General features: G+C 47.0%; 1 protein-coding gene across 4 annotated transcripts in view; it reads left to right on the forward strand.

Moving 5' to 3' along the window:
• Positions 1–16,913, forward strand: part of ZC3H3 (zinc finger CCCH-type containing 3) — a 128,265-nt gene that overhangs the window by 86,252 nt on the left and 25,100 nt on the right. For all 4 annotated transcript variants that reach the window (XR_005952279.1, XR_005952280.1, XM_041399661.1 and 1 more), the window contains exons 6-8: positions 9,885–9,966; positions 11,548–11,703; positions 13,404–13,473. Coding sequence is in view for 2 of the 4 variants with exons in the window: in XM_041399661.1 (XP_041255595.1) it covers positions 9,885–9,966; positions 11,548–11,703; positions 13,404–13,473 (308 nt within the window). In the remaining 2 variants the exon portion in view is untranslated. The remainder of the gene's footprint in view (positions 1–9,884; positions 9,967–11,547; positions 11,704–13,403; positions 13,474–16,913) is intronic.

Here is a 16,913-nt window from a genome sequence, read left to right on the forward strand (position 1 = left end):
TTTTCCAAGAGCTTTGCTACTGGTACTAGGATTTTCCAGTCTCTGGATCAGGATAATCAGCTGCACAAAACCAGCTTGAGAGTGCTTCAATGCCTCAAGCACTATCTTTGGGCATTGAAGATGTCACCAAAGGCAGAAAGTATCCTGCAGGAATGGAAGAAAGGGGCTGAAACCCAGGACACGGACAGGGATGTTATTGGATGGAGCAGGGGATGGATTTCAGGACAGAGTTGGACCACTAGGAAGAGTCCTGGGGAGAAGTGATGTCTGGAAGGACTGGAAAAGTGGAAAATGCGGAGCTGCCAAGCAAAGGAAGAATGTCTCTCCATGGCCAGGTGGAGCAGCCAAAAACCAAGGGGCTTAAACTGGAGGGAGAGCTTTCCAAGGACAAGGATGTTGAAATGCTGGACTCATTTGGCTCTAAAATCTCCCATTATTTTAAAGATTTTTTTTTTTAAGAACAGGCTTAATTAACTTCTTTTTGGGGAGGACATGGGTGGAAGAGGTCCTGCCTCCCAGCAAGAAGGTGAATTTTTTTATTTATCCAAGTGCAAGGAAGACTAAATTTGTCTGGAAATAGACAAATGAGCAAAGTCTCATTTGGACAACTCAGCAAAGGCTGATGGATTTGCCCTGTCCGTGAATATCCATCACTGGATTGGGACCAAGCGGAGAAACACCAACTTAGAGGCAAATTTCTGGAAAAGGGATGAAGCCAAAGGTATCACGGGAGGATTTCTGCAGATCCAGGCCTTGGAATTGCTTGTGGGGGGTTTCTGAGGGGATTTGGGGTGACAAGGTGTAGAAGAGATGTGATGCCCCCATTTTTCCTTTCTCACTGAAACCATGTCTTCTAGTTAGGTCTCATTCAGAAAATTGGGTTTAATTAGTCCCACTTAGGCAGGGAAGATCCCTTCCAGGGTTATTCCCTATAAAATACAATCCCATCTAATTATTATTTTGAAGGTGTTCCTTATTTTACTGTTGCCTCTTTTCCCCTGCCACACAGCACACGTTGGCTTTGTAACCACAAAACCCGAGGAACTGCTGTGGATCAGTATTTTCATGTCATCTTTCATCTCTCCCCATAATTCATCCTCCTTCCCAAGGATGGATTCCACAGATTCCTCTTGCCTTAGGATAACTGGGCCTGGCAGGGCGGAAGATTTGTGTGTTCTCATCGGCTGCGAACGTTTGCTCAACGCTCTGTGTTTTCAACACTTGACAAAGTTTATTTAAAAGATGGAAAAAAACGGCTTTTCCTTTCCCTCTCAGTGTCAGGCACCGTGTGTTTGGAACAGTGGAGAGATAGGAAATGCTCCTGACAGTTTAATAGCTTGGAGTTTACTTCCAGTGGGTTATAATTCTGCTCTTTCCCTGGATTTATAGGGTTGGGGTTTTATCTCTACAGTACAAAATCTGATGCCGGGCACTGGGGCTGATCCATCCGCACCATCGTAGCATTCCCAAGCGATTTATTGATGGATGCTGGTGATGAGTTAAGATTTGATCCTGGGGATGCACTTCCTGCATCCCTGTACTGTATTGGGATCAATCCTGAGGCTACCAGGAGCAATGGGAAGAGCAGTTTTCAGTGGCTCTTGTGGAATGGGTTTTGTTAGTGGGTTTTTTGTTAGTGCTGGAGAGACAAGGAGGGCACATGGCTTGGGGACAAGGAAAGTATCACTGCAATCCCAGGAAAAATTTTTGGAGGTGGTTTCCACATAAAAAACCTCCCTGGAGCAATCACAGCATCACCATGGCCTGTGCAGCTGCTGAGAACTTTGCTCTTTGCTCTCATCTCATGTGTGGCTCTGCTCCCAGAGGATTCCTGTGCATTCCACACTTATCTCAGAAAAACTGCAAATAAAATACAGAAATATTTTTTTTTTAAATTTTTTTTTTTTCGCCTTTCCAGCTGGATAGGGACCTTGCATGTGGCATAATTCATTGCTCGGGCAAGGATGGAGAAAAAAACCCAGAGCTTAAACACTCTCTGCTCATCCCTGTGCAAGACAAAGATGTGGAATCACATATGGAAAGGCTCCTTCCCTTTGGGATAACTGGTATTTCAGCACCCACGTATTTTTTCACTTTGCAGAAGTCTTGGAAAATCGGCAGTGGGATGGTGTGGAAAGCATTAATTAAACAAGCAGAATAATTAGGTTTCTCCACTCACAAGGAACCTTTCCTTCATTTCTTTCTCCAGCTGCTAAGGCATTTTCCAGACTCTTGAGGAATTTCCATGAAATCAGGGAGAGAAGCAAAAGGTCCTGGGCAATGTAGAGTTTCACAAAGAAATACAGAAGGGGAAATACAAGATTGAAAACAGCAGAAAGCAAATTAAGGTTTGACATTGTCCGGAAACCAGCCCTGACCCCAATCTCTGCACGAGCCGCTGCTGCTGCCAAGAAAGGAATTTCACTCTGTGAGCTGGGGCTGGCTCCAGCAGGGTTTTCCAAGTGTCCAGGCTATTTTTCCATGGGCAAATCCTCACCTGCATGATTTCTTCATGCTGAGGTTTTAGCTCTTGTTTGGAGAAAGGCTGGTGGCTCTGGGGACTCCAGAGGTGACAACTGGCCCCTTGAACAATGTGATTTTATTTATTGGGGTTTTCGAATTGTCTCCGTGACTGTAGATTCCAGAGCCTTGGAGATACCCGGGATTGTTGAGCTCCCAAAGGTGGAGGCTTAAGAGGAGTTTTAAGTCCTCCTGAGCTGAGGCATCTCCCACATATTGTGATGGTGGCTCTGATCCCAGAGAAACAAATTATTAATTAAAACATGGTTGAGTTCAGCCTTCCAGAACTGGGGGGAATTTCCCTGCATGCATCCGGATGCACTTCCTGTCTCCATCCTGCTGTGTAGCATCCCCTTCTACCTCGGTTTCCCTTCTCTGCTGCAAAGGTGATTAGCTGGGGAGATGGAAGGTCATGGAATTATGGAATAGTTTGGGTCAGAAAGGAGCTTAAAGACAATTTCATTCCAAGCCCCTGCCATGGGCACGGACACCTTCCACTATCCCAGGCTGATCCAAGCCCCACATCCAACCTGGCCTTGGATGCTTCCAGGGATGAGACAACCACAGCTTCTCTGGGCGACCTGTGCCAGGGCCTCATCACCTTCACAGGGAAGAATTCCTTCCCAATATCCCATCTATCCCTGCCCTCTGGCAGTGGGAAGCCATTCCCTGTGTCCTGGCACTCCATCCCTTGTCCCAAGCCCCTCTCCAGCTCTCCTAGGGCCCCTTTAGGCACTGGAAGGGGCTCTAAGTTCTCCCCAGAGCCTTCTCTGCTCCAGGCTGGACATTCCCAGCTCTCCCAGCCTGGCTTCAGAGCAGAGGGGCTCCAGTCCTTGGAGCATCTCTGGATTCCCTCCTCCACTGCATCAGGCAGGGGACAGGTGATGGATGCTCCTGAACATGATTTGGGCTGCTGTGGGAGAGCTCAGAGATCTCCACAGAGCTGGAAGAAAGTGCTCTCTGGCCTCTCTGTTTACCAACTAATTTTGGAAGTGCTGAATGTCACGGAAATGTGTTTCCCACTTTTTCAAGGATGATGAAATGCTCAGCACTGCCATTGGCCCAGTGCTTGTGGGAATGAGGCTCCTTCCTCTGAGCCACTCCTTTTTACAGAAGGAAAGGAAGGATTCAGGACTGGAATGTTCCTACCACCCATCATCTGTCTCTGCTTTTAATTTTAAGAGGAATTAGGGAGGATTTGCTCTGGTGTGCCAGGCTTTGTGTTTTCCCCATGTCCATGGAAACATCAAGCTTTTTGTTTGTCCATCATGGCCCTATCTTCTGTCTTCAACACACCTTGAGTGTGTTGGGATCATACTGGAGGGATACGGAAGACTTTGGTGGTGAAGAGACCAGCCCAATGCACCATAATGTGAGAGCAGGGAAATTTGGAATGTTGCTGTCCTCAGATTTCCACTGGTTTTGGTTTTGCTGGTGCCAGGATCCCTTTGTGCTCACTCCCTTTGAAGTGAATTCCTTGGGTTTGGTATTGCTCAGTCTCTTGCCTCTTGTTAAGCTCAATTCCTTGGGTTCTTCAGGATCAGTCCCTTATTTTGGGATTGCTTAATCCCTCAGACACTTCAATCTCAATCTCTTGGTTTTGGGATTGCTCTGTCCCTTAGCCATCTTGAATTAAATCCCTTATCCTCTTTGGAAGTCATTCCCTTGGTTTTGGGGTTGCTCAGTCCCTTGCCTCTTCTGATCTCAGTTCCCTGGCTCCCTCAGTCTCAGTGCTTTTTTTTTTAGGATTATGGGAGCCCTTGGTCCCTTTTGATCTCAATCCCATGGCCCCTTTTTTACTCAAGCCTTTGTCTTGGGGATTCCTCAGTTCTTTCCTCTTTTCAGGTTAGTTCTTTCTCTCTGGGGTTGCTCAATCCCTTGGCCCCTTTTGAGCTCAGTTTCATGGTCCCTTCAATCTCAAGGCTTTTTCTTTGGGATTGGGGAATTCTTTCAATCTCAATCCCATGGTTTTGGGATTCTTCAACCCCTTACCCCTTTTGAGCTCAATTCCTTTGCACGTTCAATATCAATGCCTTTCTTGTCTTTGGGATTGAGGGATCCCTTGGCCCCTTCAATCTCAGTCCCTTGTTTGTAGAATTGTTCTGTGTCTTTGAGCTCAGTCCCTCAATTTCTTTAAACTCAATCCCTTGGTTTTGGGATTCCTCCTTCCCTTACCCCTTTTTAGCTCAATCTCTGCTTTTAGGGATGACTGAATCTCATACCCCTCTGGACTGCAGTCCCATGAATTTTGGGGTTTGATGAGACAATCCCTTACTCCTTTCAAACTCAATCCCTTGTTTTTGGGATTCCTCGGTTCCTTACCCTTTTTCAGATCAGTTCCATGGCCCCCTCAGTCTCAGTGCCTTGTCTTTGGGATTGTGGGATCTCTTGGGCCCTTTGATGCCAATCCCTTGATTTTGGGATTGTTCAATCCCTCAGCCCCTTTGAGCTCAATTCCTTGGCCCCTTTTGAGCTCTCTCCCTTGGTTTTGGGATTGTTCAATCCTTTTATCCCTCTGGAGCTCAATCCTTTGGCCCCTTAAATCTCATGCCTTGCATTTGGGATTGCTCAATCCCTTTTGCTTTATGAGCTCAATTCCTCAACTCTGGAATTGCAGGGATCAGATCCTGCTCCTGGCCCACATCTGCTCATACAACATCCAACGTGGAGCTGCTTCATTAATTGAAGCTGATTCATTAACTGAAGCTGCTTTGTTAATAAAACACTCTTGACCACCTGACTGAGGGACATTCATGGGATGCGGGGACAGTCAGGCAGGAAAACGGGAAAATCTCTGCTTGTTTAGAGGCAGCTCATCCCTTCTTTTTCCGTTGTCTTCTCCGGAATGAGGACTTGTGCTGTCCAGTGAGGGAAATAAATGACCCCCAGCAGCTGCGAGTGCTGATCCTCGAAATCCGCGGAACCCACTTAAATGAATAATAATTAAAGAAATAAATTTCCCCAAGTGCAGCCTCAAAACTTTCAGTTCAGCAATAAAGCCAAGGAGAGACTCGGAAAATGAATCGCTCGGCTCTTTCCGAAGGAGGCTGCAGTGGGAGAGGTGGGATGATAATGGAAACTGTTAAAGGAGCCAGTGTGCTTTAAGGAAGCCTTTTCCAGGTCGTGTGGAAACAGGCTGAAGAGAGTTTGTGTGGTGATATTGACAACTGAGGAATAAAAGGGTTGAGCAATCCCAAAATCATGGAATTGAGGGGGAAGGGCCAAGGGAATGAGGAACCGCAAAACTTAGGCATTGAGCTCGAAAAGGACCAAGGATATAAGGAATTGAGTAATCCGAAAGAGCAGGCACTGAGATTTAAGGGGCTATGGAATTGAGCTCAAAAGGAATAAGACATTGAGGAATCCCAAACCCAAGGAATTGTACTCAATGAGCCAAAGGACTGAGCTCAAAAGGGATAAGGGACTGAACAAATCCAGAACCTTGGGATTGATGAGCAAAAAATGGGATGACCCTGTTGTGGTCAGTTTGGAGCAGAGCTGATCACCTGCCTGTCACTGCTTGGACAAACCCCTGGTTGTTCCCTCTGTGTGTAAGATTTCCATAAATTATCCTTGATTTGGGATTGTGGAAGTAGATGGGAAGCAATGGGCTTGATACTCAATACTCGTCATTTTAACAGTGTTCTCACTCTCTTGCCCATTATTCCTTAGTCTTGGCTCACCCTAATTCTGGATTTCTCCCTTTTTTTTTTCAGTTTTTTACAGCTTTTCCACCATTTAAAACTAGTAAATTATGAGATAAGATGCTCCAACAGACCTTTCCACGAGATGAGGTCCTGATCCTTGAACTGTGCCTTGGAGCAATAAAGTCCTTCCTAAATAATTAAGCAGGTGATAATTAACTGTGATATTTGCAGCCAGTTTTTAACTCAGAATATTGTTTTCAGGGTGTGTTTGTTGCATCCCAAGCCCCTGGGTGATGGGAATCTGAGCAGGAGTGTTGGATTGAATGGGAGCATCCTGATACCCATGTGGGAATGCTGGAAAGCAGCGAGTGTTGCTCCTGAGTGCAGTCCCTGGGCTGCCAAGGTAAATCACTGCCAACCTTTCCCTGGAGGAGAAGGACCTTGAGCCTCAAGTTGTGTCTTGGGGTTATGGAAAAAAAAAACCCAGGATGCCAGAGATGGACCTGGATCTGCTTGAGATGAGTTTTAGGATTAAGGTTAAGAAAAGTTCCTAATAAACTTAGAGTTGGTGTAGGGGTGCAGCATCCAACCCGCTTGTTTTAAGCTTTTTTATTGTTTGACAAGGATAAATTTTGCCTTTCCCCCCTTTTCCATCAAAATCTGGAATTCCAAACGTCGATCCAAACGCTGCGGAAAACACCGCGGGACTGCTTGGCTGTGGATTCCTTCCTAGGAGCAGGGAAAAAAAAGAAGGAGTTAGGCTGTAGCCCCTGCTATTAATCATAGCTGTAATCATGCATTTAATGAACATGACAGCTCCCGCTCCCTCCGGAGAGACGCGCAGAGTCTCCCGGCTGGATTGGGAACAACAATCACTTCTCACCGCGAGCCACCGGAGCCACTGGAGCTGCCAGCGTCGGGCTGGGATGATGCATTAAGAGAAACAACCCTGTTTGCACGGGCTGTGGGTTTCCTTACGGATGATGCTCTTCCAAGCGACTGAATCATCAGGAAAGGGGGAGAGAAATCCACCTGTCCCTTCCACAGGGTGGAAAATATCCCGGCTGACGCCGCTGTGCTGGGTGTAATCACTTCAAAAGCCCTCAGTGTGCAGTCCTTGATGCTCTCTGTAGCAGCTTTTCTTTCTTTCCTGCTTTTTTCCCCCCTTCTTCATTGCGTTCCTGCTGCCTTGGAGCGTGCACATGGGAGGAATTTGCTGTGATACCACTTTAAATTTCCATAGTGAGGGACTTTGGCAATGCCAAAGATGTGGGAGTCACTCTCCTGATCTGACAGCACTGCTGTGTCCTCATGTTCTCCCAGGCTGGGAAGCGATTGAGGAGAAAAACGGGACAGATCTGGAGCTGGGATCTGCCCAGTGTTTTGTCTGGACCAAATGAGACTCCCAAAGTCGAGCCCTGGGGGCAGCGTTTCAGCTTTTTGTTTAATTTAGGCCAGACTGCAGCCAATTTTGGCTCCTGATATTGGAATTTAACCCTTATCCCATTTCTCAGAGTCTTTTGATGTCCCAGTTTCACCCCAATTTAAATAATACACACTCCAATGCCAGGAATATTTATTTATTAATTTATTTATTAATGCAAATATCTTGTAGTGACCAGTTGGGAATTCTGAGTTGACAAACACCCTAAAAATCCAAATTTAGGCTTCTGTGACCTCCTGAAAAGTTGGGAATAACCAGTCCCCTCTCCTGCACCCCCTTCTTGTTACTTGGATATACACAAAGATTTTACTTTTATTTAAACTTTTTTTTCCATGATGCAACAGCTTCAAAGAATATCCTCATGACAGATCCTGAGTTTTCTCTGTAAATCCCAATGGATGGGGAAATGTTTAATTACAGAGCTATCGTGGCTTGGCTTCTGGAGAAATATTTGGGTGATTTTCTAATAGTTTGGGGAGGATTTGCACACGGGATGAATAATTAGGAAGTGGAAAAATGTGGATGGGGGTTTTCTTTGCCGGCTTCCAGGTGCTTTGCCAGACCTGGATGGATCTCACATGGATTTTGTCATGGATGGGACCAGCTCTTGGATAGTTAAACTCCCTTTGGGATGCAAGTTAATTCCTGGAATGGGAGATTTACATCATATTATTGCATGGCTTCTTACTAGAAGATGAAAACTGGGGAAAACTAACCCCAAAAAAATAATTCCATTGATGTATTTTTGCTGCATAGAAATTCCAACCCACTGGCAGGAGGCTGTTGGCCCCTTTATTTATCCTCTATTTATCTCTTTAGTGATTCCTCCTTTCTGGCCAAGATGACCTTTAAAGGCCCTTCCAGCCCTAGCCATTCCGTGATTCTTTGATCCCAAACTTGTTCATCCCTGTGTATCTTTTATCCCCAAATATTAAATATTTAGAGGGGTTTTGTGCTGCCCTCAGGAGCTGATTTCTGGTGTAGCTTTAAGGAATATTATACAGAATTCCAGAGGGCTGAGGATGCTCCAGCCCTATCCTAATGGATTTTAATTTGGGGCTTTCTCCCCACGTTGTTTGGGAAGTCAACCTTGCACTTAATGGAGACTTTTCAGCAGCGTCTTTGGAGCATCCTAAAGTTGGAGAATGTTTATTCTAGAACAAAAAAAAAAAAGATGCTCCTACAGTTTGGGATGTGAAGGAATTTTAAAAAAACAGGGGAAAAAACCATCTCACTGGTGGCTCAAATGCCCCGTTGATGGTATTTGATGTGCAGAGGGAACAGATGGGGCTGCGCCGATGCCGGCAGCCGAGTGACAGCTCGCGGTGCCGTGCAATCAAATTCCACTCGCTCAACTTCCCAACACGCCCGGGCTGGCAGGTGAGTGACTGAGCCGCTCTCATCCCACCTGGAAAATGAAATCCAGCCTTCCTTTCCCCATTCGTTCTTCCCTGCACCAGTCAAGGATGATTTAATTCCATGCGTGCATGGGTGGGAGTGGGCGCTGGGCTTCCCTGTCCAGCTGGGGGGTGCGGCCAAGCCAAGCCTGGAAATTTGTTGGATTGATGATGGAAGCGTGGGATTTGCTTAGAGAAGTGTTCTGGCACGTTTTGGTGCTGAGAGGAAATATTCCTCCTGTGTTTGGGGCTAGCAAGGAGCATTTCTGCTGGGGCTGCTCCAGAGGTGGGAAGTCCCTGAAGGGCATCTTGGTCCCTTGGTTCTCTGGGAGCTCTGTGCTTTGGGTTAAATAAGATCCTGGAATCATGGAATGGTTTGGGTTGGGAGGGAGCTTGAAGATCATCCAGTTCCATCTCTCTGCAAGGGGCAAGGACGCCTTCCACTATTTCAGGTTGCTCCAAGCCCTGTCCAGCCTGGCCTTGGACACTTCCAGGGATGGGGCATTCATAGTTTCTCTGGGCAGTTTGTGCCAGGGCCTCTCCACTCTCCCAGGGAAGAATTTCCTCCTCATATCCCTTCTCTCCCTGCCCTCTGGCAGTGGGAAGCCATTCCCTCGGTTTTGCCACTGCAGGTTCTTGTCCAAAGTTCCTCTCCAGCACTCGTGGAGGCCCTTTAGGCAACGGAAGGGGCCCCAAGTTCTCCCTGGAGCCTTTTCTTTTCCAGGCTGCACACGCCCAGATCTCCCAGCTTTTCCTCATGGCAAAGGGTCTCCATCCCTCCAGTCATTTTTGTGGACATAAGGTACTGAGGGCTGTGTGAATTCCTGCAAAATTTCTCGATTCCAAGTGATGATCCATGTTTTTCTCTCTCTCCAGCCCTGAGATTGCACTCCACACCCAGTCCTGGGGTCTTTACACCCAGCCTGAGCAGATCCTCAACGTGCCGATACATTGCCAGGTCTGTATGGGCAACTTATGGGAAGCAGGAATGACATGCTCCATCTTTGGAATTATGCTCAGGAGGGAATCAGGAGCTTCAGGAGCTGCTGTTGAACTGGAGGATGATTTGGGGAAGCTCTGGCTGCTGCTTTTCCGCATAATCTACTTTGAGGTGGTTTTAAGCTCAGCCAGAGCCTCCCCCCTCTCCCAGGGAAGAATTTCTTCCCAATATCCCATCTATCACTGCCCTCTGGCAGTGGGAAACCATTCTCCCTTTTCCTGGCACTCCAGCCTTTATCCAGAGTCCCTCTCCAGCTCTCCTGGAGCCCCTTTAGGTACTGGAAGGGGCTCCAAGGTCTGCCTGGACAGCCAGGCTAGACATTCCCAGCTCTCCCAGCTTGACTCCAGAGCAGAGGTGCTTCAGCCATTGGAACATGTCCATGACCTCCTCTGGATCTGCTCCAGCAGCTCCACATCCCTCTGCTGCTGGACCCCAGAGCTGGAGGCAGCTCCACAGGTGGGATCTCACCTGAGTGACGCTGAGGAGCAGAAATTCCCCCTGTCCTGCTGCCCCTGCTGTGGGATGAGCCCAGGACATTCTGGGCTCCCATGGCTGGATCATGAGGAGCTTCTCATCCACCAACTCCCCCAAGTCCTCCTCAGGACTGTTCTCAATCCATTCTCCACCAGATTTGTGCTTGGGATTACCCACTACACATCCAGGACCTTACACTTGGCCTTGCATCTCCTTTTAATCCAGGAGCTGCAGACAACCAATAATTACAGAAGTAAAAATGTGCATTTCGTCTGAAATAATTTCTTTGAACCTGTGTTTTTCATGGCTAATGCACTGCATCCTTATCAAACTGGAGCTGACTGTGCCCTACCACTGATTTATCTACTTGGAGAGATCTGATATGCCCCCCATGATTTGTGTTCACCCAGATCTCAACACTTCCCCTCTTCCACCTGGTCCCACACATCACAAGAACTGCTGGATAATTCCCTCTCCAGCTGGAAGCTCATGGAAAACGTGCTAAGCAACTTCTGAGCTCCTTAAGTAGCTTCTAGTGGGACCAGGCAATTAAAAAGAAGTTTTTCTGCTCTTTGGTGGTACTTTTTGTTCCTGTGGCCATCATGTAGGTGCCCATTCTTTGAGGTTCATGACCAGGTGCCCACTTGAAGGCCGTGAATAGCATCAGGCCCAGCTGGTGGGACATGTGCTGAAGAGCCCTTCAAGTCATTCAGCCTTGGCATCCTGTGCTGCACAAGGAGAGGATGTTTCCTTCCTCACCATATTCCCCAAAAGCATGGGAAACCCACTCCACGCTCATAAAATCTGGGGAGAGAATCAGAGTTATGGGGGTGGGAAGGGATCTCAGTGGTGACTTCAGTGTTACCTTACAGATTTTTAATGATTTGGGGCAAAATCAGCCAAAAACTGAAAATATTTAAGTGCTTATATGCACGAACTTCCTAAATACTTCTCTGCAAAGATAGGCTTCTCTGTGGTTTCAGGTAGTGTTGGGGTGTCCTCTCCATGTTGTTGTGGGGTTGGAGCTGGAGGTTTTCCCTGATCTTGTCCCTTTTTCTCCCTCAGCCGTGCTGTGCAGAGGAGCTTGGCCATCATCCGTCAAGCCAAGCAGAAGAAGAAAAAGAAGGAATATTGTATGTATTACAACCGCTTCGGGAAGTGCAATCGCGGCGAGAGCTGCCCCTACATCCATGATCCAGAGAAAGTGGCTGTCTGCACCAGGTAGGGATGGACATGGAATTGTGGTGAACCGGAACATTGGGTGGCTTTGGTGCTTCCTTGTGGGGTATTCCTAAGGGAAACAAACTGATAACAGAGATGTAGGACAACAGGGATGGGAGTTCTGGGTCAGGTGTAAGTTCTGCACTGTTGGGTTGGAAGGAGGAGGACAAGAAGAGGCCAGAGAATCAAGGAATTGTTTTGGTTGGAAGGGGCATCAAAGATCATTGAATTCCAAACCGCTGACATAGGCAGGGACACCTTCCACTATCCCAGGTTGCTCCAAGCCCTGTCCAGCCTGGCCTGGAACACTTTTAGGGATGGGGCAGCCACAGTTTGGGAATTCCATTCCAGTCCCTCACCAGCCTCACAGGGAAAAGTATCTTCTTAATATCCTGTCTATCCCTCTGGCAGTAGGAAGCCATTCTCCTTGTCCTGTCACTCCATCCCTTGTCCCAAGTCCCTCTTTGGCTCTCTTGGAGCCTGTTTAGGCACTGGACAGGGCTCTAAGGTCCCTTTGGAGCCTTCTTTTCTGGGCTAGGTGACTTGAGCCCCTGCCCTGACCACACTCCAGGTTATTCCTTCAGGAGCATTCCTCAGATCCATTTGGATCAGTCCAGCAGGTTTGAATCCCTCAGCCTGTGACGTCGTGCAGCTCCGAGACTTGGTGATTTATTCCAGGAGAACTGATCTGTGTTGGCAGTTCATTAGACCTGCCCAAGAGTTGATTAAACTCTATTATGTGTCATTTAAAAAGTGCAGAAGAGCCAACTCCACTGATGAACTCCTGGAGTAATTTCTCCATAAAATTGCTGCTGTGCTGGAATCACTTGGAAGTTGCTCAAAGCTCAATGGGAGACAATAGAGGAGGGGAAAGTGATTTATTGGGTTTTTTTTAACTAATTTTAGTCCTCCTCACTCATTCTCCCATAACAAATCCCATAATTCCTTGGCTACTTTAAGAATTGTGCTGCTTGAAGTCTTTTGGGTCTCCATCCTGTCTCATTTCCATGGATCATTGGAGGACAACACTGATTTCTCCCAGTTTTACTCTCCTCATCCTTGTTCCTTTATCTCCAATCCTATTCTTTAGCTTTCCCTTATAAGTTTTTAATTTTGTTAATCTGCTCTCACAGTGGTCAATCCTAGGAAAACTCTTGACATCCTCATGTGCTTTGGGATCTTGTTTCCTGTTCTGGGCCTGTCTTTGCTCCTCCTGGTCATTGGCCACTCCCACCTGGAGCTTCATCCAGCATCTCATAGAATGGGATCATAGAATCCTGGAATGGGTTTGGATTGGAAAGGACCTTCAAGATCATCCAATCCACCCCTCTGACATAGCCAGGGACACTTTCCACTATCCAAGCTCCAAGCTTTGTCCAGCCTGGCCTTGAACACTTCCAGAGATGGGGAATCCACAGCTTTTCTTGGCAACCTGGAATAATCAGGGCTCTAGGGAGGACTTTTCTCCTTCTGGGAGCATCATGCCTGAATTTTGGGATACAAGCCTTGCTCTGCCTACTAATGAGCAGCCAAATGTGATGAAAGAATAAAATCTATCAGGAATCATCAGCTGCTCTTCCAACAAGGGGGATCTGTACTGATTTAGGGTGTGAAATGGGTTTATGGATGAGCTTGGTAGTGATTGTGTGGTGTTTGTGACCCACCTCCTGTCCAACCTGCTCCATCTGCTTTATCTCCAGGTTTCTCCGTGGCACGTGCAAGAAGACGGATGGGACCTGTCCGTTTTCCCACAAAGTGTCCAAGGACAAGGTCTGTGTGACTTCCCAACAGGAATGTGGCTCTGTGTGCAAAGGGGTGGTTGTAGGAAGGTACTTCCTCACTGAGTGCTTCCAGTGCTTCCTGGCCTTTAATTTTTCCAGGGATGGGGCATCCACAGCTTCTCTGGGCAACCTGTGCAGGGTCTCACCACCCTGTGGTTGAGGTCTAGAAAACACCTGGATGCCTAAGACCTGAGGTCTTAGAGGTCTAAAAAATACCTCCAAGATCATCAAGTCCATTTAGTTGTGTCTAATCCTTCCCTGCTTCCATAAGATCATATTTCCCTGGAAATTCCTCTGTGCTGGGGTCGGAGTATGTTTTAACAAACATAACTTGGAGGTATAAATTAATAAAAATCAATTCTTCCTCACTGAGTGCTTCCAGCTGAGTTTGGAGTTTCCTTGCTGAACTGTTCAGGCTCCTGAATTGTGACAGAATCATGAAGTGGTTTGGGATGGATGGGACCTTCAGGATCATCTCATTCCAACCTCTCTTCCATGGGCAGGAACACCTTCCACTACCCCAGGTTGCTCCAAGCCCCATCCAACCTGGCCTTTAATTTTTCCAGGGATGGGGCATCCACAGCTTCTCTGGGCAACCTGTGCAGGGTCTCACCACCCTGTGGTTGAGGTCTAGAAAACACCTGGATGCCTAAGACCTGAGGTCTTAGAGGTCTAAAAAATACCTCCAAGATCATCAAGTCCATTTAGTTGTGTCTAATCCTTCCCTGCTTCCATAAGATCATATTTCCCTGGAAATTCCTCTGTGCTGGGGTCGGAGTATGTTTTAACAAACATAACTTGGAGGTATAAATTAATAAAAATCAATTCTAAGTTGCCAAGAGGTAAAATCAGGTTGAAACCATGGCAAAACAACTCTGGAGTTCATTGTTTTCCACCTTCTTGATGTATTTGGAGCTCTGTGGTTTTATTGCACAAGGTGGAAAAATAATCCAGTGTTTTTATTTTGGGTTTATCAGTGATGATTTAGCACCTCAGCCTGTGTTTAGTGGCTGGGATCTCCACTTGGATGTAGCTTTGGAGACTCCAGCACAGAAGCTGAGGTGCCTGAGGCACGTTCCTTGTCCGTGGGGAGCTCATAAGTTATCTAGGAAGTCACTCTGAATGAGACACGGAGCACCAGATGTTTTTTACATGGATTTCTCTTCAGAGTCACTTAATCACAAGTACATAAAACAGGGACAGGGACAGCTGCATTCCCTCGCTCGTGGCGTGTCAGAGCAGGAATGGGGATGAGGATTGATAGATGGAAAAAAAGTTTGTTTTTTTTTTTTCATCCTGTAACAGCGTCAGACTTCAGAAATAAAGAAGCCAAGAATGAAGGAAGCTTTGCAGTGGGATTGGCTGTTGGTTTATCCAAAATTATTGTAATTAGTAAGGCCTACTACTTTTTGTCATCTGAGTAAATGATGTGCAACCCTCTGCCTGCACCTCTGAGATGAGGGATTGAAATTCATCCACAGAGCCAAAAACTCCAAATTAAATGGAATTTCAGAAGGTGGTGAAGTCTTTTTTGGGCCCCAGGGCAGAAAACCGAGATGAAACTTGGGAACTGGACACGCCCAAGGAGCTGTTGCAGTTGGTGGTTTATCCACCAAAGAATGTGATGGTCGGATGTGGATGAATTTGTGGTCTCTCTAGGAATATTCCTTGGCATGTTTAAATTCCTGGTGGAGATGTGGCCTCAGTTTCCCTTCTGGGAACACTTGGTTCCTCAAGGAGGACCTCCAGATTTGGCTTTTGGGCTCTGTTTTGGGTGAATAAATGGAGAATGATGGAAAACTCAACCTTTAGCAGCACCTCACCAGTTTGGGAAGAATAACAGTGATATTGTGGTAATAAAACTGAATTAAAAAGGAGTGACCATGTCAAGGATCTGTCTGCCAATAGCATTTTTTGGAAAGAATCCCTGGGATGGCACCCCATGGGATGCAATGACCTCAGCCCATCTCACCTTTTTCCTGAGCTAATGAAGCATCACCTAAACTCAAGATGAATCATTAATTAACAAACCAAAATCAAAGCAGGCAGTGCCAGCTCTGAAAAGCTTTCGGAGCACATTTTTCCTGCCATGCTCTATTGGGAAGGGGAATTATTTTTCACAGGATTAACCAACCTGAGGGTGGTTCAAAGGTCTCCCTGTTTGCCACCTTGTCATCAGCAAGGGCTGCAAGAGAAACAACCTCCTTCATGGAGTTCAAACTTGTTCCAGGGTGATTTATTGCCATGGGAATGCTGCTTCCTAAAGCGGGAAGCAACTTCACTTTCCAAGTCCTGGAGCTCCCCATTAAGCCGGGTGATTCTTGGCAAAGGTGGCTTTTCCCTCATTTATCAGGGCTGGGAAAAGCAGGTGGAGGCACTCAGCAGAGGAAGGAAGCAGTTTTCCTCCTGCTCGGGGAGTTTTTGGAGTAAATCTCACCTTTTCCTCAGGTGAGGGATTGTGCATGGTTGGTTTTTGGCTGTTTGAGTTGAGGTTTTAATGCAATCCATGTTTGTTTTTTTTTTTTCCATGGCATGATGTGGTGGTTTGGGGATTCCTGATTTTGCTGGTCCTGTCGATTTCTCTGTGTGGTTATTGGAGAGGGACACCCCAAAACCTCCTCATCAGAGAAATTTCATGTTGTTGTGTATCTCACCTTGGTGGGATTTTACTGGGATGGGATATCCAGATATCCAGTCCAGGAGGTGAAGGATCAAAGGCTGGCAGGGCTTGGCTCTTGGTTTCAGGACAAAACTGTTTCTCAGCCTTCGTGCATTCCCGTGCCTTGGTTTCCCCATTGAAAAATGGGAATAATCACTATTTCCTGGGAAAAATCAGTGTTTTGTATGGAAAAACTACATGGATTCAGCTGTCACAGCAGCAGGGAGCTCTTCCCCATCTTAGAGCAGCAAACCACTTGCTCCAAGCAGAGGATGGAGGATGGCTCCACTTTGTCACTGAGCTCTGCAGATCCATACCTCCAGTGGTTTTCATCACTCTCTAGTAATGGAAGAAAGAGCCTGGGGAAGAGGGAAAGCTATTCTTGTTCTGCCATGGGCAGGGACACCTTTCACTGTCCCAGGTTGCTCCAAGCCCTCTCCAGCCTGGCCTTGGGCATTTCCAGGGATGGGGCAGCCACAGCTTCTCTGGGCTTCCTGTGCCAGGGCCTCACACTTTAAAGAGTTTTGCTCCACAGGAGACTCAGGCAGAGCCTTTGGTGAGAAGTGACAGACAGGGAATTTTTCCACAGTGGATCAGAGCCACTGACACATCCCAGCAATGGGGAGAAACCAGGAAATCTGAAGGAAGCGAAGGTTGCGAGAGGCCGGGACTCGAGAAGCCGCCCGCTGCTGTTCCAACAGCTTTTCCCCTTGAGGAACTCAGAAAGAATCAGCATTTTTCTCCCTAATAGAGCTTCAAAACTCAGTTGT

The sequence above is a fragment of the Onychostruthus taczanowskii genome, unplaced genomic scaffold (assembly GCF_017590055.1).
Source record: "Onychostruthus taczanowskii isolate IOZ18803 unplaced genomic scaffold, ASM1759005v1 scaffold169, whole genome shotgun sequence".
Taxonomy (NCBI): Eukaryota; Metazoa; Chordata; class Aves; order Passeriformes; family Passeridae; genus Onychostruthus; species Onychostruthus taczanowskii.